The 20540-nt window shown below is 34.7% G+C and overlaps 2 protein-coding genes across 2 annotated transcripts; one reads left to right on the forward strand and one right to left on the reverse strand.

Annotated features, from left to right (window-relative positions):
- Positions 1–774: 774 nt before the first annotated feature.
- LOC124929231 (inositol-3-phosphate synthase) lies at positions 775–5028 on the forward strand. Its single transcript, XM_047469531.1, has 10 exons — positions 775–1151; positions 1235–1303; positions 1514–1649; positions 1924–2171; positions 2773–2999; positions 3081–3196; positions 3917–4093; positions 4183–4371; positions 4454–4516; positions 4647–5028. The coding sequence occupies exons 1-10, from the start codon at positions 964–966 to the stop codon at positions 4764–4766; spliced, it is 1533 nt and encodes a 510-aa protein (XP_047325487.1). The 5' UTR covers positions 775–963; the 3' UTR covers positions 4767–5028.
- A 3085-nt stretch (positions 5029–8113) lies between these two features.
- On the reverse strand, positions 8114–18629 carry LOC124928742 (protein CELLULOSE SYNTHASE INTERACTIVE 1-like). Its single transcript, XM_047468990.1, has 7 exons — positions 18481–18629; positions 18167–18234; positions 13599–16650; positions 10879–13423; positions 9563–10017; positions 8615–8731; positions 8114–8500 (listed from the first exon to the last, which is right to left on the reverse strand). The coding sequence occupies exons 3-7, from the start codon at positions 15774–15776 to the stop codon at positions 8360–8362; spliced, it is 5436 nt and encodes a 1811-aa protein (XP_047324946.1). The 5' UTR covers positions 15777–16650; positions 18167–18234; positions 18481–18629; the 3' UTR covers positions 8114–8359.
- Positions 18630–20540: the final 1911 nt, after the last annotated feature.

Below are 20540 nucleotides of genomic sequence, written 5' to 3' on the forward strand. Positions count from 1 at the left end.
CAAAATGTCATTTTATTACAAATATTATGAGTCCGGGTTATTTCGAAAAGGATCATTATTATGATTATTTTGTCAAATTTCTCCTCTTACACTTAAATTCAAGAAAGTATAAGTTATTTTCTAAACAATTTTAAATTTTTACTTTAGAAAATAAAGAAAGAAAGTAATAGAATGTTTATCATCATTAATATTATTCAAATTGAAAAAGAAAATTATAATCTATAAATAAATTTGTTTGTTAACTTATAATAATATTACTAATTATTGATAAAATAATTTACTACTTAATGTGAAAAAATAAAGTGTTTATTTTAAATAAGTTAATGTTACAAGCATTTTTTTAAATCATATGTTATTTTAAATTAAACTCCAATTAAAATAAAAATTAAATAAAAATATTTAGTTTAATTAGATAACCTATATAAACAATTTAACTTAATTGTGCACTAAATAACTAAACAAATTAATTATTGTATATGAAATACTTAAAATAATTCAGATATATTGATATAAAAAAAAAGTTGAAAAGATAACGTTATATTTGATTTAAAAGTCGAAAATCAAAAGGAAAGAAACGGACGGATAGGAAAATTGGAGAAAAAAATAAGAAAAAAAAGATAAAATTATGCGGTAGAGGTGTGAGAGTATAAAAGAGAAAGCAACGTGTGGGACCCAGGAGCCACCAAAATGCTCCACGTGTACTGTACAATTGGCATAGCTTCTCTCTATATATATGCAACTCCATCATCATGAGATGAAAGAATTCTTATTAAAGGAAACCAGATTTTCTTGCCTATCTATCTTCACGGACGAACCAGATTCCCCGCCCGAACCAGAACCCAGAAGAAGATCGATCGATCCTTCCATTCTCTCTCTGTCTCTCGCGTGCGTGCGTGCGCGTTCTGGATTCATTCATTCGAGAATTTGTCTGCATCTTCTGGTGGCCCAGGAATCAGGACGAAAATGTTTATAGACAGTTTTAAGGTCGAGAGTCCCAATGTGAAGTACACAGAGGGAGAAATTCACTCCGTTTACAACTATGACACAACAGAGTTATCTCATGAGAACAGGAACGGTTCTTATCAATGGACTGTCAAACCCAAGACCGTCACCTACCAATTCAAGACCGATACACGCGTGCCTAAGCTTGGGTAATCAATCAATCATTAACTTATCCTCGCCATGCATCATGTGAATGAAGGAGGATTATGGATTTTTCTTTTTGTTTTTGTAGGGTTATGCTTGTTGGTTGGGGAGGTAACAATGGATCTACCTTGACTGGTGGTGTTATTGCCAATCGAGAGTGAGTCTCGTTTTTATCTCTATGCATCATAATGTATTTACGCTTTGATCAGAGACAATTAATTTCTTAAATTGTTAATTTCATCATAATGTTTGTTACTATGACATGGGTCTTTCATCTGTAATTTTTGTAGTTTGCAAGCAAACAGATGAAGCAATATGCTTGATAATTGATATGATATTATAATTTGATGGCTTTTAAATATGGCAGAGGAATCTCTTGGGCAACAAAGGACAAGGTACAACAAGCCAATTACTTTGGTTCTCTCACTCAAGCGTCTTCAATTCGCGTTGGTTCATTCAATGGAGAGGAGATCTATGCCCCCTTTAAGAGCTTGCTTCCCATGGTACTTATATTTACACCATATGAACACACTAACCTCCAGTACATAATATGAAATTTTACTTCTGTCAAGAAAACTGCTCTCAATGACACTTGTTGTAAGAAACATTTTATGTTCATGGCCAATATCTTTCAGTTTGTTTGTCATAGTTATTGTTTGTACTCAGTTCAACTATGATCCTATGTTTTCCTAATGAAATTTTCATTTAAAAAAAAAAAAAAAAGAGGTTATAATTTGTACTCTGTCATTAAATTGTTGTATATGGAATTGAATATAGGTGAATCCGGATGACATAGTGTTTGGAGGATGGGACATAAGCGATATGAACCTTGCTGATGCCATGGCTAGGGCCAGGGTCTTTGAGATTGACCTGCAGAAACAGCTAAGGCCTTACATGGAATCCATGGTTCCACTTCCAGGTATCTTTGATCCGGACTTCATTGCTGCTAACCAGGGGCCACGTGCCAACAACTTGATCATGGGCACAAAGAAGGAGCAGGTCCAACAAATCATCAAAGACATTAGGTAAGTTATTTGTTTCTTTAATCTTGCGAATTTTGGACTTGATGCTTTTAAAGCGTTTATCTAAATGTTTTAGTAATGTAAATGGGGGCAAAAAGAAAGGAATGTAAAGGGTGGTTACTGTCATAACAAAATTGGATCTATTGTTATGTACTAGTGAGTGCATCTACTATTCTTTTTTTGGTATGGCTTATGGTGATCCCAAATACCCGTGCCAAAACATTATTTGGATTGTCCAATTTAAAATCCATCATGAACTTTTATACCAAATGTAAATTATGTCTTGGTTAATCATTTTCCAGATAGATTCACTTCTTTTACCAAACAAAACAAAATCTCTACTTTGACAATTTCTCAATGGGATCGAGATACAACCCAAAATTTGGGATAAAATACTTTTCAGATGAGCTTGTTTAGTGTTTCTTCTCCCAAAGTAATTTTTTTAACCTGTATAAAAATGTAGGTACTTAACTGCCAAAGAGTTAGGTAGACACAGTATTTGATAATACCTCTTATCACTAAATCTAAATAATTAAGTGTTTGTTTGAATGAAGATGAAGATGAATATGAAACTTACTAAAATACTAAGATGTCATTGGAACAGGGAGTTTAAGGAGAAGAACAAAGTAGATAGTGTTGTTGTGTTGTGGACTGCCAACACTGAGAGGTACAGCAATGTGATTGCTGGGCTAAATGACACTATAGAGAATCTCTTGAATTCCATGGAGAAGAATGAGGCTGAAATCTCACCTTCTACATTGTATGCTATCGCTTGTGTTCTTGAGAATGTTCCCTTCATCAATGGAAGCCCCCAGAACACCTTTGTTCCAGGTTTATTATAGTTGTGGCCAATTTCTTAAATAAAAACATATGTTTATATGGTCATAATTAACATTCTCTTTATCTTTGCAGGGCTCATTGATTTTGCAATTCAGAGAAACTGCTTAATTGGTGGAGACGATTTCAAGAGCGGGCAGACCAAGATGAAGTCTGTGTTGGTTGATTTCCTTGTTGGAGCTGGTATTAAGGTGTGATTTTTTTTTTTTTTTCAAATTTCCCCTTTCGCATCCAAGTATCCATAAAAATAACAAAGTTATTAACATATCTTACTATACAAAAAGGCAAACAAGCCAAAGGCAAACAAGCCAAGGGCAAAGAACATAAGATAGGAAAAATCTAAGAGCTTGCTTGATGTAGTTTTTTGAAATAAACCATGGCCTTTAGAAAGAAAAAACTCTTTTTGATGAAAAAAGGATTTTTGGGTTTACTTAGGCCTTGTTTGATTTGAGGAAGGGTTAATCCAAATAACTTTTCCCCATTATCAATTATTTCATCAAACAAATTGTTCAAATCATCAATCAAAATTTCCCCCCATAAAATCTGGATTATTAAGAAGAAAAGAAATTACATTAAACAAGGTCTTGGGTTGAATGACAAAAATATTTTTTAATTTAATATTTTAAAATATTATAACAAATATAGTAAATGTATTTAACATTTTAGTTGATGATTTGATAGAAGAAGTGATGATGTGAATGTGATTTATTTGGATTAAATCGAAATAATCTATACACCAGTCTCACAAAATCTCCAATCAACAATGGAAATGGGATGTTGTAGGAACAATGAGTCTTTGAGTTTTTATTGCACTAGCAAATTAGCCTGACAATTGTTACTTGCACCAACTTTTACTTTGAAAATTGCAGCTAATCACACTCTTTTGTTTTATTTTTGCATTATGTTTGCAGCCAACTTCAATAGTAAGCTATAACCATTTGGGAAACAACGATGGTATGAATCTATCGGCTCCACAAACATTCCGTTCGAAGGAGATATCGAAAAGTAACGTTGTTGATGATATGGTTGCGAGCAATGGCATCCTTTACGAGCCTGGTGAGCATCCTGATCATGTCGTAGTCATCAAGGTTAGTTAATTAATTAATTAGTCCCACAAACGACTGGAAAATATGCATAATAAATTAGCTTAACTTATTTTTGGTGGTTTAATTTGAAGTATGTACCATATGTGGCGGATAGCAAGAGAGCCATGGATGAATACACCTCTGAGATATTCATGGGAGGAAAGAACACCATAATGATGCACAACACTTGTGAGGATTCTTTGTTGGCAGCTCCAATCATCTTGGATTTGGTCCTTCTCGCTGAACTCAGCACCCGCATCCAACTTAAGGCCGATGGAGAGGTTTTTTTTTTTTTTTTTTATCACAAAGAAGTAAAGAAATCATTAGGTCCCAAAATAAATTGTATTTTTGTTTTTGTGGCAGGGAAAATTCCACTCTTTCCATCCTGTAGCTACCATCCTCAGCTACCTCACCAAGGCTCCTCTTGTAAGTTGTTCTCTATTAAAGCTCAATGAATCATTTTTTTTTAGCTTCATTTATACATGATGATACAATTAAAGGCTGGGATGGCCTTGTTTGGATTTGGGAGATTTATTTATGGACGGTGAAAATATAGGTACCTCCGGGTACGCCGGTGGTGAATGCTCTATCGAAGCAAAGAGCGATGTTGGAGAACATAATGAGAGCTTGTGTTGGTTTGGCCCCAGAGAATAACATGATATTGGAGTACAAGTGAAGTGAAGTGAAACATACAAAGTCCAAATGATATGGTTTTATGGTTAGCCATCAGCCTCTATCTAGAGTGAGTTAATGAGTTCAATTTTAATGGGCATCCTCTAGAGTGAATTGAATTGAAATGAAATGGGGAATAATAATAATAATACTAATTACATGTTTCTGTTATATCATGGATTTGAGCACAAAGTGATATATCAGATGTAATGTCTGTGTGTGTGTAAGAAGGAAACTATTGTTATCTATGAATAATTGTTAAGCCAAATTTATTTCTCTTCAGTTCAATTTTACTATGAAATGCCTAATTCCATTAATTGTAAACATATTAACCATGATCATTTTTACTGTTCAAACTAAAAGACAACAGGATTCTCAAAATCTCAAGGTTGAACTCTTTTTATCATTGAGTTCCTTTTAAAAATTGTCAGTTTTTTTTAATATTTTAAAACTGTTCTCTTTATCTCTTAAAAATATTATTTTAACATTGTATAATTTAAATTATTAAATAAAATATTAAAATATTTTTATTTTATTTTATTAAATTTAAATATATTAATAATTTATTTTAAGCTTGATTTTTTTTGTTAAAGTAAAGAGAACTAATATAACACTAATTCTTAATGATAAGTCAACTTATTCTAATTTTAATAAAATGATACCAGTTTTAAATAATAATAAAAAATAAGACATGTGCGTGATCCTCCGAATAAATCCCGTGAAGCCTCAAAAAAAAATCTATCTCCCTTGTCTCATTTTCTCGATCCAACATTTCTCCTATAATCTCAGTCTAGAACGTTTTACATAGAATTTGAATCCTTCCACATAGAACTCATCCTCTTTAAGAGATCCTTATTTTCATTTAAAAAAATATATATTTATAAGATTTGAACTTCTAATTTTAATAATATTATTATTAAATTATTTTTGTTAATTCAAATACAACACTATTATATAATATTATATGTTTTTAATAAAATATACAAGTTAAATAAAAAAATATATTTTTTAGCCTAAGCACTTCAAGCATCGTGGTCGGTTAAAGTGGATGTCACAACGGTGTAGGTAATACTAGCTTTCCAAAAATTTTAAAAAATAAGAACAAAGTCATACAATTCTAAAAAAACACCAAGATTAAAATAGAAATATTTATAATTATAAGAAAATGTTTTTTTTATAAAATAAATTTGCATTCATGTTAAGTTAAATTGATTTATATATTTTATTATTACTTTTATTTTATTTTTATTTAAAAATATAGATTTTCGTATACTTGTATTATTTATTGATAATTTTGTTTTGGAATCCATAAATTTGTTAACATGATTGTTTGGAACCATTAATAAAATCAAAGTGACTTCAAAATAAAAAAAATAAAAAACTGCAATCTAACCCCATTTGCATCAAACTCTGATTTATAATATATTTGTAATTATTTTGTTGTGTTACAAATAATTTTAAAATTTAGTTTTTGGGTGTAATCAATCTCTTATATATCTAATTTTTATTTATTTATTTTTGTTTGCGAACTTCTGCCTTAAAATGGAGTCATTGTACACAAATCTTAGTTCGCTCGTTTTAAAAACAAACTAATAGTGATAGAAGCTAATTTCTATGACAACTTTTATTTTCTTTGAAATGGGGCAGGGTTGATTTCTATGTTATAATTATTTTGATGACAATACTGAAAATATTTAAAAGTTGAATTGAAATAGAATTTTATTAGTCAAACTAAGATGAATCCTTGTTTTCAACATGACAACGCATGATGTGTCATTCTCAAGAATAAAGACTTTTCAAAATTTCAATGTTTTTTAAAATTTGAGTGAATATGAATATCTATTTTTATTTTATTTTATTTTATTTTTATTATTTATTTTTACCATTTCTTACCACCCTTAAGAAATAGGGTTATAAATGAACTTCTTTACTATTATAAATAAACATTTTTTTTTGTATTGAATGAGAATAATTTAAATGAGTCGTGATAAGAACAACAAAGTTGAGAATGAAAACAAACAACGTCAAAACAAAAACAAACATCATAACGAAAACAAAACCATGAATCTAACGTGACATACCATTTGTGCAGAAGATAAAAATAAAAAAAATAATCATACTAAAAATTAATAAATTAAAAAAATTGGCTGAAAAAACGTCTAATTTGTAATCTTACTTTTGTTACAAAAAATTTGTTGCTTAAAACAATTTAAATTTAGTCTATATCCTTCAAATTAAATGTTTAAGGTTGGATGCTTTTGATAGATTTGAAGGTTATCACTAGGTTAATAACCTAGTAACAACAGATTTATCAGCATCATAAATCACAATAAACATTAATGACTAAACTTCCCAGCCCCATCTAGCCGGGTATCCAACCTCCCCACCCCCAATTAGATTGGAAAAATCAGAAACCAAAATTTTGGGTCAAAATTGAGTGAGGTCTAATTTGAATAGTGTATCCAAAATCGAAAAAATAAGGATCAATTATTAATTTTTTTTGTAAACAAATCTTTAATATTTATTTTTAAAAAACATTATTTTTTAATATCATCTTATTTTATTATAAATATATATATATATATATATATATATATATTTCAATATAAAAACCTAATATTTATATGGTTAATAATTATAATCTCATTAAAAAAAATTAATTTATAAAATAAACAAATTCTTGTAAAAAAATGTTAATTTATAAAACAAAACGGTACGAACTAAAATTTCGATTAAAATTATAAAATAAATAAATAAAATTAAAAAAACAGTTCCTTTCAAAATTCAGTTCCTTACAATTATACCCGAAATTTTGACATGCCCAATGAATGTCAGGTCGTGCTTAGAGCAAAACTGAACCTATACTATATACCATATCAAAAAATAAATGTGCATTCACTTAATTTTCAACATTATTACTATATACCAAAACATTTCTATTCATTGTCATTTTCATTGAAAACAAATTGAAAAAAAAAACATTTTCACTAATCGAATAAAAGTTATAACTGTTCCAATCATGATAATGCTTTTTTTAACAAGACCTTGTAAAAAATAGTTTTGTGCTCTACCCCCTGAAAGCCAAACTAGCTTAATTCTCAATCTATATAGTCATAATAATAAGAAAGTGTAGCTTTTATCTCATTTCATCTTGTATTACATACAAAGGATATGGCTTTGAACAAAGGGGAGTTAGTTAGTTAGAAAATGTGCAACAAAATCAATCTCCTTAACGCACAATACTATTTTATTTACATTGAACAACTTCTTTAGCCCTAATTAGTTAATGCCTTCAGAAGTTCACATGAACACCCAGAAACACTAAAACCTAAAGCAATCTCAATAAAAGAATGTTAAAACAACAATCAACAATAGTTGAAAAGAATTTATTTTTTTTTCCTTTCTAAAAAGGATATGTCAACAACAAATGGAGTAGAAATGTGCAGCCTATATCATATATCACAATTCTCAATTTTAAAGGGGGAGGAGGGGAGGGGGTATACACAAGACATATGAACGATGCAGCATGCATGTATGTGATTGAATTCAAACAAACAAACAAACAAAACAAAAGAAGAGAAGATTTACTTGTAGAACTTACTTGTTTGACCATTGGAACTCAATTTCCAAGTTCCTTGACGGTCCACTCTTACTTTCAGGCAACAAGGCATACTCTCCCGCAACTGTACCCAACATTACTACCCGGTCTATCTGTATTGTCACCTTTCCAAACGAGCTCTACAATTTATTAAGTAAGAAGAGACACAACACAACACGAGATTCATTTCATTGATTTATTATAACACTGAAAAAACCACCACCCAAGAAAATATTTGTTATTTATTAATTTACCTTTCCCATTTTGCTCTTGTTCTTGCATGATATATGAAGCTTCTGTCCTTTTGGTGGACTTTCAAACGTCCAAGCAAAGCTTTCATCCCACTCTGGATTTGGACCCGTTGATATAACCTGCAAAAAGAGTAAGAAGGATATTTCAGATTCAAATTTAATAGAAGCTATTTGAAACTTCCCTTGCAAGTTCAATTCATTATTAATTGACACCCACCCTGTTCTTCATCTGTATCCAGTTCAGATTCGATGAGAAATGAGAGTTGCATAGAAGGTTGGAGATATTGGTGTTCAAGTGGGTTTGGCGAAGGCTTCATATCTATGGCCCATTTCGGAAACAATTACAATTGTTTTTTTTATCCGGATTCAAATGAGAAACAAAAATTGTTTATTCTTGACTAAAGGCTTGTTTCATGAAGGGTTATTTAGATTTAATCCAAACAACCCCTTTATCCCATCATCATTTACTTTTTCATCAAACAAAGTTTTTTTCTTTCTTAAATAGAAAAAACACATCAAACAATGTATAAGTTTTTATTTTCTGATTGTAGGGGTCAATGCTAGCCACCCCGGGAATAGACTCGAGTCATAAAAATAGCAGTTTAGTTTCTAAACGTATCGTAGACCCCTAGTCGGAAAAAAAAAAAATTCCAAATGTGATATGATTAGAAAGTTTTAGAAGCCATAGGTCAGAAGGCTCATTTAATTCAGTTGGTAGAGCACAAGGCGTAGTGGATTCGAGCCTAATGACCATTTTCAAAAAATGAAGCTAAATGTCAAATCATAAAACTGTAATTTTCTTAACCTAGCCAGGGAGTGTATTTTCTCCACACTAAAGTAAATGTGTGATAAATTGCAAAACGTTACCAAGAATGTAACATATTGACAAAAATATACTAGAAATTCAGGGGACAAAAAATTGCTAGAAAAAAAAAGACAGAAGTATTGTACCTTAGTTTGTCTTGGTGGAGTGTTTCCCAGCGTCAACTTGCAATAAACACTAGGGTTTCCAACTGATTGTCTCATATTGTTCCCACGTTTGATAATTACAACTAACGTTCCTGGTAAACACTGTAAGAGAAATTCCGCCTTCTCCTGAAACCGAGGTGGACCCGACTGAATAAGAAACTGTAGCAAAGGAATTGCATCAGCTGCAGCAATAGATTGTGCCCTAGATACTTCAGCAGGACAAGCTGACCAAGCTTGCCTTAGCAGAAACAGTGAGTCTAAAGCAGCCTCCTGTGTTGGCTCCGATGTTGTTTTTAGGGATGTAACTAAATGGGGAATACTCAGTGTTGCAGGCTCTGTGGCTCTCAGCCGTGGGAAGTTGCTGAAGAGGGAATTTAATGTTTTCAAATATTCTTCATTAACTGCCCCTGTGGCCCATAACTCCTTTTCTATTGCAGCTGCAATACCAAACAAATCGGACAAAGATTAGAAACACCCATATATATATATACAATTATTTACGAGCTTTTCTCTAAAAAATTATGTGCATGGTCAAGTAAATTGGTGTAATGGAAAATGAAACAAGGTTCATGCATTTTGAAATTAGTTATGCTAGTTTTAGTAAGTGGTTATGAAGTTCCCTATTTAAGTAGTAGGGTGTAATCCGTTTAGATTCAATTATATTGAATCAACTTGAAGAGTTCGAGTTCTCTTCTCATTTAGGCCTTTGCTCCATTCTTTTGAGTCTCTCATCCCACGTTTCTTCTATCTTCTCATGTATGACTTATGTCAATTCTATCTATTATAAGTCTACAGAAAAAAGTATAATGCAAATATCAACAGTGTTTATGCACAATGAATCATACCTAATGTTGTAGTAGTCAAGTAAAGAACTAAATCATCTCAGGCTCTTGCTTAATTTAGCCATTTTTTTTATTCAAAAAAGGTCAACTTGATATAGATGAACAACAAGGTGAAAACTTAAATGCCAAAAGATTAATTTAGTCTAATTGTGAAAGATGTATGCACTAAAACCTATTATGCGTGGTTTGATATAGGGTTATTTGAATACCATACCCAAGTGATTATTTTCAAATAACCTTGTTTGATGTAGGTTATTGAAAATCTGGTTATTTGGGTGAAAAGACAATATAAAGAAATAAATATATAATGAAAAATTAATTTTAAAAATAGAGGGTGTTCTGGTGATGACTTGAAGGATGTGATAGATGAGTAGATTGAATTGAAATTAATCTCAAAAACTCACATCAAACCAGGCCCTTGAATAAGTAGAATTCGTTAGTAGGGTGAAATCTTACCAGTAATCGCCCTAACTGTTTCACTAGAAGCATACTCCAGGATTGTGTTGTTAGAGAAGAGAAGCTTAACAAACATAGCAGCCTGCACAGAGGTCTCTGGCTCACTTGAACCAATGAGATCCAATACAACCTGGACGCCACCGGCTTCTGCTACAGCTCTTTTATTTGACCGACTATACATCACAAGGTTTTGCAAGGCACATATAGCTACAACTTTCATATCTTCAGTAGGTTGATCTTCAAGAAGATTAACTAAAGCCCTACAAGCTGAAACAGCATCAGCAGTCCGGGCAAGAGCCTCATTTTGGAAGAGATTACCAAGAGCAAGTGCCGCCAATAACCTAGCCTGTTGACTTTGAGTTTGTGGATCCAATAGATACTGGGATAAAGGTACTATAGCAGATTTTGTAGCCTTCGTTTCTCTTATCTTCACATTGTTAAGTAAGGCCTCTAGAAGCCTTGCAGCGGTATCTTCACACTGATGACATCTCAGAAGTTCCAGAAGGGCTTCAATGGCACCGCTTTCTGCCATTGCTTCAGCACTGGTGCTATCATCACTCTCCAACACCAAAAGAGCATTTAGGGCACCAATAATAGTGATTTCTGAACCGGAACTTAGTAACCTTACTAGAACCGCAACAGGGACTTCCAAATAAAACTCGGAGCTATATTGTAGCAAACTAGCTAAAACAGAGGATGCCGATTCCCATAATGCATGGGGAAGTGAGGAATCAGTTTGCAATATCACTTTAGACAGTTCACTGACACCCCCCTCTTTAGCAATTTCATTTGGCCAGGTTACTGCAATACCAACAAGAGCCCTTACAGCTCTTTGCTGGAGAATTGGTATACCGGATCCAGTGACTCTTATCAGTGGACCAATCACTTGTGGAGTAATTGGATCCTTTTGCAAATGTTCTTCCAAGAGAAGGTGTGAGAGAAGTTCAGCAGCTAATTGTTGCACAGCGGGAGAAGGAGACTCTAGTAATGGTAGAATGGGTTCAATAGCTTTGTGTGATGTCAAGTTATGTTCAGCTCGACAATGTTCATGTTCCAGGATGTTAACAAGTACCTGTAAGGCACTATGCTGTCCATCGGGTCCAAATTCAGGTAGTGTTAGCAACTGGAAAAGTGGCTCAACCACTTTTGCTGCAGATGGACCTTTGGAAATGGTGGCGTTATTTGTCAATATACGGAGTAATTCTGCAAATGCAGATGACACAAAATCCGGTGCTTCATGGAGAATATCGAGCATACCCTCGATAACTCCAGCCCTCACCATTTCCGTCTTACAAGAAGGTCTATCTTTCCCCAGTTTCACAAGTGCTCTAGAAATTGCCTCGTGAAGATTATAATTTTTACCGTAGAGAAGCCCAACTAGAGGAATAACCGCACCGTGTGCAGCAACTAGTTCAGCGAGTTGCTCATCATCCAGGAGTTTATCTAGAGCACGGACAGCAGAATACTGAGCAGGACTGGACTCCATTACAAGAAGAGAAACTAGAGGCTCAACACATCTAGCTGCAGCTATTGTAGACCTGATTCTTGTATTCCCAAAGAGAACACTGCATAACTCAGCTGCATCGCCCTTCAACTCGAGTGAACAGTTTGATGAAAGAATCCTGCAAAGAACATCAACTGCATTCATTTCAATATCTGCAACAACAAGTGCTCTTGCCGGGTTCTCACTTAATAATCTAACTAAAGCAGCAATAGCGGCATGTTGCTCTTTCTCTAATCCAGTGCTCAAAATTTCCACCAAGGGTTGAACAGCCTGTCTGGAAGTTTCTGCATTTCGTATGTGGTCGGCGGAGAAAAGATTCTCCAATGCCTTTGCTGCACTATATCTTGCACCTCTTCCACCCATTCGTAGAACTGCTAGGAGTTGTCTAACAGCTCCAAAGGCAGATTCATGTCTACATATCTCAGCACTGCTAAATAGGATACCCAAAAGATCTGTTGCAGCTTCTTCAATTGCATCCTTTGGTCCAAGAGAAAGATACTTAGTCAAGGCTTCTAAAGCACCTGATTCTACCATCATAATCTTATTTGGCGGACAGTCCTTTGCAAGCTGAAGTAAAAGGCCGAGTGCTAGAAAGGGAGCACCTGGGCGATCTGGAATAGGTTTTAGCAGATCCACAAGTATTGGTATTGCTTTGCGAGATGTAGCACCTGACCGAATATCATCAACCCTAAACAACCGCTCAAGAGAAACTTGATCTGGATAACGAGCCAAAGAAAATTCATCGGCAAGTTCTAGAAGATCATGAATGTCATCATCAGCACTTCCAAGCAAAGAAATGAGGCCACTTGCAGCCCCGGAATTTGCTACAGAGAGAAGAGTACCCCTACTTCCATTACAAACGAGGCTGGTCATAGCTTGAGCTGCAAAATACCTGCTCGCTGAATCCTCATACTTCAGTAAGTTGGTAAGAACAGGTATGGATTTTGAGGTTGCATTTGCACGTATGATATCTCTATCTTGAAACAAAATTGCCAATAGTAAGGCGCATATCCACATACCACTATCTTCCTTATCATCGACCTGAAAGAATAGTCATACAGAAGAGCATAAAATGCTTCAGTGAAGGTGTCATGGCTAAAGAGACTTCAAATATAGATAAAATTTATGAGCGAAATATATATATATATATATATATATATATATATATATATATATAGAGAGAGAGAGAGAGAGAGAGAATTAGAAGTTAGAAGACCTGAATGTACTGGGACAAACAATTGGTAATTCTCTCAGTGAGAACATCAATGGCTCCAGCCTCCATAATCTCAGTCTTGCTTTTCTGATCATGGGTTGCAAGGACTGCAAGCAGCCATATAAAAAGGTTTGCTCCAGAAATAATTGAAGTAGTTGTCTCAGGATCAACACTTCTTCCACCCTTAGTATCTCTGCAGATACTTATAACATCCTTCTCTGACTTCTCTACCACATTTGGGGATTTCATAGAAGTAAGCATTCCGGTAAGAGATTGAATAAGAGACTTACGAGAATTGGTCTCATTTAAATCTTCTATAACACGCTGTGGATTTACTTTTGCTGCACAAATAAGAATCGATGCACCTCCAGTTTTCACCATCCTGTTTGAAGAATTGATCAACCTCTTAGTGACAGATGAAATGCATCCAGAAGAAGAAACAACTGTATTCCCAAGGGCAATTGGCTGAGCTCTGCAAAGCCTAGACAATGTTTCAATGGCCTTGTCTTGCAAAGCTGGGGATGAACCAGAAATAGATGAAACTATAGGAGATATGCTGTTTGGGAATTCTGACAGAACTTCCCATGCAGGCTTGACTTGTCCACTAGTTCCTTCCAACCTTGAGAGAAGGGAAAGTGCGTCTAGTGCCTCTGATGTGGCAACAGAACCACTATCAGCAGTTTCCAGGAAAGCAACCAATGCAAGAATGGTACCTGCACGATTCACACAGTCAGTCAGTGCAGGATCTACTGCACTTGAATGAAGGAGACGAGATATTGCGGATGCTGCATGTGTTTTCCCCACGATGGTCCCTTCACGCAGCACACGAGTAGCAGGCACGATAATCTCTGCAGGGACTACTTTCTCTGAAGCTGCATTGTCCAGGAGAAAGTTAGCTAGTGCACAGGTTGCTTGCTCAGCAACTTGCAAGGCTGAAGAGTTAGCCAGGGTTACCAATGAAGGTAATGCATCTTTAGCGACAGAAGCCACATCCCTGTTCTGTCTTATGGAAAGGAAGATTGAGGCTAGGCAATGGCAGGACTCTACTAATATTTTCTCAGAATCAACATTTAGGAGCTTAATGGCTTCCCTAAGGGTTTCCACAGCAATGCTACTTTCACGCAGGTCCTTTCTGATGTCGAAGATTCCAGCAAGTGCAGCTGCAGATTTGGCCTGAGTCTCTTCCCTAGGAGAGCTTAGAATTTTTATCATCGTTTCTATTGCATCATTAGCAGCACTTCCTTCACGTAACAAATCACTAAGAGGGGCAACAGAAAGCATACTTTTCAATGCATCCAAAACATATATCTTAGATTCAGGTAAGTCACTGGTCAATAATGCACTTAGTTGACTGATAGTTGATGTATCGGACTTGTGAATCAAATGGTTCAATGTTTTAGCAGCAATTTCTTTCCCATTTTGGCTTCCGTTCTTTAGTAGCCACAACAAAGCAGGTACAGCATCAGCACTTTCAACACATGCACGTATATCTTCACTATGATTACACAGATTCCCCAGGATCGTTGCAGAGTCTTCCTTTGCCTTTGCTGACCCAGTTTCCAGAATCTGAACAAGTGGTGGTATGCCCCCAGCAGCAGTTATAGCCCATTTGCTTTCATCATTCTCATTCGACAGAAGTCGAAGCATCGCAACAGCACACTCTTGTTGTTGTTCTGAAGAAAGGCCAAGAAGAGAAATTAAAAGTTGAATCCCTTCCCTACCTTGAAGAGAACGCCAAATGCCCCCCTCATCATTGCATAGCATGAGGAGTGATTTTAGTAGTTCATCTTGCACTTCATTGGCTGCCATGGTAATTAAACCAACTAGCAGACGTTTTGCTTCTGAATTTGCAAGTTTATTTGCAAGTACTGTGTTTCCATATAAACTAGCTAGGGCTTCTATAGTGCGCTCTTGTACGAGAAATGGTAAGCCATGTTGAAATTGTTTGATCAATGTTTGCTCAATATCCAAAGGGTTTGATACCCTAGTGGTTTCTGCTTTTGTATCATATATCATAAGAGCTGAAGCTAAAGCTCCTAGTGTGTCAGCAATCTGAGCAGGTGAGGAGCATGAATCCAGGCTTTGTCCTAAACTGGAAATGACAGAAGATAGCCCACCAGAAATATTTGCAAGAGCACACATTGCGTTCTCCTGCAAAGCTTGTGCATACTCACCTTGCATGAACTCCTTTGAAGGGGCTATTGTTGCGTTTATCAAAGCAGGTATGCCATTGGCACTAGCTATTTCCCGCCTGGCCTCTTTGCACTGCAATGAAAGAGATTTAAGAGCAGCTGCAGCTTCTGCTCTCACCGGTGATGGATTGCCAGGTCCCAATAGCTTAAGAAGTTGTTTTTGTGGCCTCCTCGTCTAAGATCTTGAACAAACAGATGCATCCTCCATCATCTGCATGAGCAGAAGAAAGCACACATTAGCTTTGAGTGGTTTCTTGTGTGCTTCACAAGCAACTTAATAAGTATATCCACTCCCCAGTTTGTCTTGTTGCCGACCAAAACCCTTCTGTGCTGCTGGGAAAGATTTCTTAAAGGTGCCAGTTAGCAAGTTATCAACCAAAATTTCCTCCCTTAAGCCCTTTGTCTAGCTGCTCCCAGAGAACAGGTACAACTCCTTCAGTTGAAATATTTTTGATCCAACATGATCTTTGCACCACCTTGGGAAACAGCATAGATTGTCCTAGCAGCTGCAATTTGACCTCTGTTGAACTTGATCGGAGGAGACCAAGTAGTGGAGGTACACAACCACCAAGTAACACTTTTACCCTGAGTTTCATTCTCTTTGCACAACAAGCCCAAAACCTGTAGCTGCTGCATCTTTCACTCCAAGGGACCCTGACCGGAGAAGAGATACAAGTACAGGAACTGCCTGGGAATGAGACCCAACTGCACCAAAAGCATTTTCACACGCATTTCAACTAGCTCAAGCAGTTGCTTCAAAGAATACTCTTTTCCTGCGTGAGGAGGAATTCTTCCGCAGCTGCTCGATGCATTGGGCAATGCTTGCCAATGTACCATCTGGATCTTCCATGCTACTCCGATCCCTGAGAATCATTAGCAAAGTAAACACATTTCAGTATTATTGAACAAATATGCATGAGTTTGTGTTCTTTTCTTGTGTGTACACGTGTGTGTGTGTGAGAGAGAGCGAGAGAGAAATAGAGATAGAGATAGAGATAGATAGATAGAGAGAGATAGAGAGAGAGAGAGAGAGAGAGAGAGAGAGAGTAGATTAATTATGACTCTCAGAAGAAAATTATTGTTCATATTCAGTGTCATAAAATGATGGGTAGCAAAAAGGATTATACATCCAGATAGCACCAAAAGCCTTGCAAACCTTAATCCTGAAGATTTGGCAATACTTTGTCCTCACAAGAATAACCAAGAGAATTTGATTACTTTTGTTTTCACGTTATTAATATTAATCTCATCAATGTTTAGAGGATTGTTCTGGTATATAGCTGAACATTCAACAGTCGTTATTTGTTGTTAGGCCAAGGTACATTTTGGGCCTGCTCATTGAGTTCAGTTTGTCATTAGACGTGCAACAATCACATGGTTATTTAACTTAACTTTTTCCTTATAGTAGTAATATCTTATGAAAAAAATGTCAACTCCATCTGCTACTAAATCTACAATATTCCCCCTTCTCTGTAACTGTTTCAAACGCTCCTTGCGATTTTTTCATAAAAAGTTGACCTTTAAATTTTATTTTTTTACTAAATCTACAATATTGGGAAGTATCAGCGAGCATAACAAATAAAGAATAATAGTAATTAGTTAGAGTTTATATTTTCCAGTGCATTATTGACACCACATTTGACGGGGTGCTTTCTGTAATCATGAAGATTAAAGGTCATAAGTAATTAGGAGAAGAAACAAGATAATTGGTCACTAATATATTAGGAAATAAGACCATAGAGTTTCCACCACAAATTCAAGGCACACACATATACAGGTTATACAAGCCATATTTAAGGTAAATGATAAAGATAAAAACAGATCCAGTATTAGCATGTCTTTAGTACTTAGCACAATTCAAAATAATAACAGAAGAAACTTGAACTAACACCAACAATGCAAAAACTCACAATGGGAGAAACCCAAAAAAGTGTCTACCGATAAAGAACGATTAAATTAGTCCACCTGTGCAACACTGTAACAGGCAATATTATAAACATAGAATAAGAGGAAGATGATTACCAAGAGAAGTAGATGAGACCTAGATTGATAGGGAGGAGAATATAGACTTCTACATCATTCATATCATGCTTATAGCCTAGAACTCTATTCCCTCGTATAGGATCTGGTCTAATAGCTTACTGCCAAGTCACTAACAAACTATGAAATAGGAATCTAAGCTGTCACAATAAAGGACAGTTGGCCTAAATATTGTTATACTAAGTGCTAGGAATTTAATCTTTTTTCCCTAGCTCAAAGGTCTTCTAATACCTCACTTGTTCTACTACAATTTAGAGTAAACTAGGGACAAAGTACAATTGGAAACACTCTTAAACCTAAACAGAATGAGGGAAGAATGATAAGACCTATTGAACCAACCTTGATCCCATATTTATAAGTGCATGTGGAGGTTCTAGATCTTGATGTTTAGTATCCACATTCCTCACCTGCAAAAATGTTGCGTTTCTCATCAGACATATTAATAAACAAAGTTTTGCATGGCACTTTATATTCTCATATATATAATTTAGCCAAATGAACACATGAAGCCCCTAAACAGATCAAATTTTGCAGTTTTTCATAGCTATAAAAGTATGTGAAATATCATCATTCAACCCGATGCCTACAATTTTGTGATTCTCACATAGATTTATGATTTAGAAATATTATCTCTTGAAAAGAAGATATCATACCACATCGTTAGATGCAAGGATTCTGCTGCTGTTGGCAGCTTAACTCCATGACACTGTGGTTGTCAGTTTATAATAAGAAGAAAGATGGACAACCAGATCTTACTCCAAGACGCAGTCAACTGCAATGGCCACCTGTATCACAACATTTAAGTAGATTGGAACAGACATTTAAACAGAACAAGAAGAATTACAACTGTGAAGTTAACGAGAAAACAATATATTCGAAATGCAGATAATGAGTTTCAAACTGAATTCAGGATCACAGAATCTAATACAATTAGACGACAACTTCTCTCAAATACACTCCTCAAAGTTGGCAACCAAAGACATTAGATCGACCTTGATTCCCAGAGTTTTCCAAAATCCCGTGAGATTAAAAATCAATAAGACTAGTTAATGCAAATGAACAACGATAAAATGCTCAATCCACAGTCCATAGCATGAAATTCGAATGGCGTGAGATACAGAAGCAGTAGCTACCGGAATTAGTTCTTGACAAGGAAATGTATGATCTGTAAATCAACTAAACTAGATCTAACACATGAAGCAAGACGGAAAACTGGATATTACAGATTCCATGAGAATTAAGGAAATCAGCAAGTGAGATCCAGAGAGGGACATAGATGAGTGAGAGACTTGACGTACCAGACTGCGGTTGGAAGAGAATAGAGAATGCTTCCCGGCAGAAAATGGAGGTGAATCACCAGTTGAAAGACGAAATCCACTGGAAGAGAAACGGACAGGATAAAGAGAGAGAGAGTAGTAGTAGAAGAATACAGGAGAGATGTGAATTATCAGTTGGACCACCGACAGTTAACAGCTACTACGGCTCGGCTTGAACTTTCAAGTTTCTACTGTAGAAATGAATCAGTAGAACAATGGCAGAAACAGAAACAGAGATTGATTATCTTCCTCTTTGATCACTCTGAAGTCTGAAGAAAGTCTAAGCTTAGTCGCGATTTGCAGGTCGTCTGATACGCAGAGCTCGAATCGGCGCAATCACAGAGAGGTTAAGGCGGAGCAAAGAAGAAATGGCGTGGAGCCGGTCATTATTATAAGATTTATATTTTGAATAATTAATTTAAAACAGTTGTATACTATCAATTAATGGGTAGACGTTATTTGTATAAGATACTTGTCTGTACTTTTTAATTTTTTAATAGTAATTATATAATTCATAATCTAAATAAAACTTCAATTAATTAATATATATTTTAATATATTTTCTAATTTTAATTAGGTAAGAAATTAAGTATTTTAAATAGTTTTTGTTTTACAATTATTAATTCTAAGTTAAAATATTTCAATTATATTTTAATTACTTATCAAAAGTATTACAAAAAATCAAAGATTATATTTAGTTTAATTAATTAAAAATGAGCAATATAATAATTCAGATAATCTAAATTTAATCATTTTTGCATATGATATTATACTTTATAGATTTAAACTAATAATATATATTTTAATCTATTTACAATTAGATGTGATAAAAAAAATATAAATCCCAGTTTAATTTTATTCTTAAAGAGGAAAAAAATATTATGAGTTATAATTTTAATTAATTATTCTACTTAAGTTAAGTTAAATTAGGGCATCAACTCAGCCACATTTAGATGAGAGATATATTTTCTTTTTCTTTAATTCTTCTCTCTTTCAATTTTTTCTTTTTCTCACTTTCTCTATTTTTTAATCTTTCGTCTTCTTCCCTCCACCGACTTCGACGATTTCTTCTCCATTTTTAAACCTTTCCTTTTTTTTTCACTTAAAATTTCGGCGATTTCTTATTCATTTTTCCGCGACTTCGGAGTTCGGCGATTTCATCTTCCTTCTTCCGTGACTTCGGACTTCGACGATTTCTTCTTTCTTTCGATCTTTGAAAATTGTAAGCCCTAAATCAATGTTGAACAACAATGTTAGAGAACAACTAAAACCCTAAAATCGTTTACTTTTACTTTTCAGGAGAATTAGATTCCTTCGACTACATCAAAGTCCAACATTTACGGAAAGTAAGGTCCTGAACGATTATCAATAACAATTGTAGAAAATACATGACAAAA

Source organism: Impatiens glandulifera, chromosome 3, assembly GCF_907164915.1.
Source record: "Impatiens glandulifera chromosome 3, dImpGla2.1, whole genome shotgun sequence".
Classification (NCBI taxonomy): domain Eukaryota; kingdom Viridiplantae; phylum Streptophyta; class Magnoliopsida; order Ericales; family Balsaminaceae; genus Impatiens; species Impatiens glandulifera.

Excerpts from the sequence above, each read along its gene's own strand:
- LOC124929231 (XM_047469531.1), top strand. The coding sequence starts at position 964 with ATGTTTATAGACAGTTTTAAGGTCGAGAGTCCCAATGTGAAGTACACA. Across the intron at positions 1,304-1,513 it reads GGTGTTATTGCCAATCGAGA|AGGAATCTCTTGGGCAACAA; the intron begins GTGAGTCTCGTT and ends TAAATATGGCAG. Across the intron at positions 4,094-4,182 it reads ATCATGTCGTAGTCATCAAG|TATGTACCATATGTGGCGGA; the intron begins GTTAGTTAATTA and ends TTTAATTTGAAG.
- LOC124928742 (XM_047468990.1), bottom strand. The coding sequence starts at position 15,776 with ATGCAAGGTGAGTATGCACAAGCTTTGCAGGAGAACGCAATGTGTGCT. Across the intron at positions 10,018-10,878 it reads AACAGTTAGGGCGATTACTG|CTGCAATAGAAAAGGAGTTA; the intron begins GTAAGATTTCAC and ends TTGGTATTGCAG. Across the intron at positions 8,732-9,562 it reads CTCCACCAAGACAAACTAAG|GTTATATCAACGGGTCCAAA; the intron begins GTACAATACTTC and ends CTCTTTTTGCAG.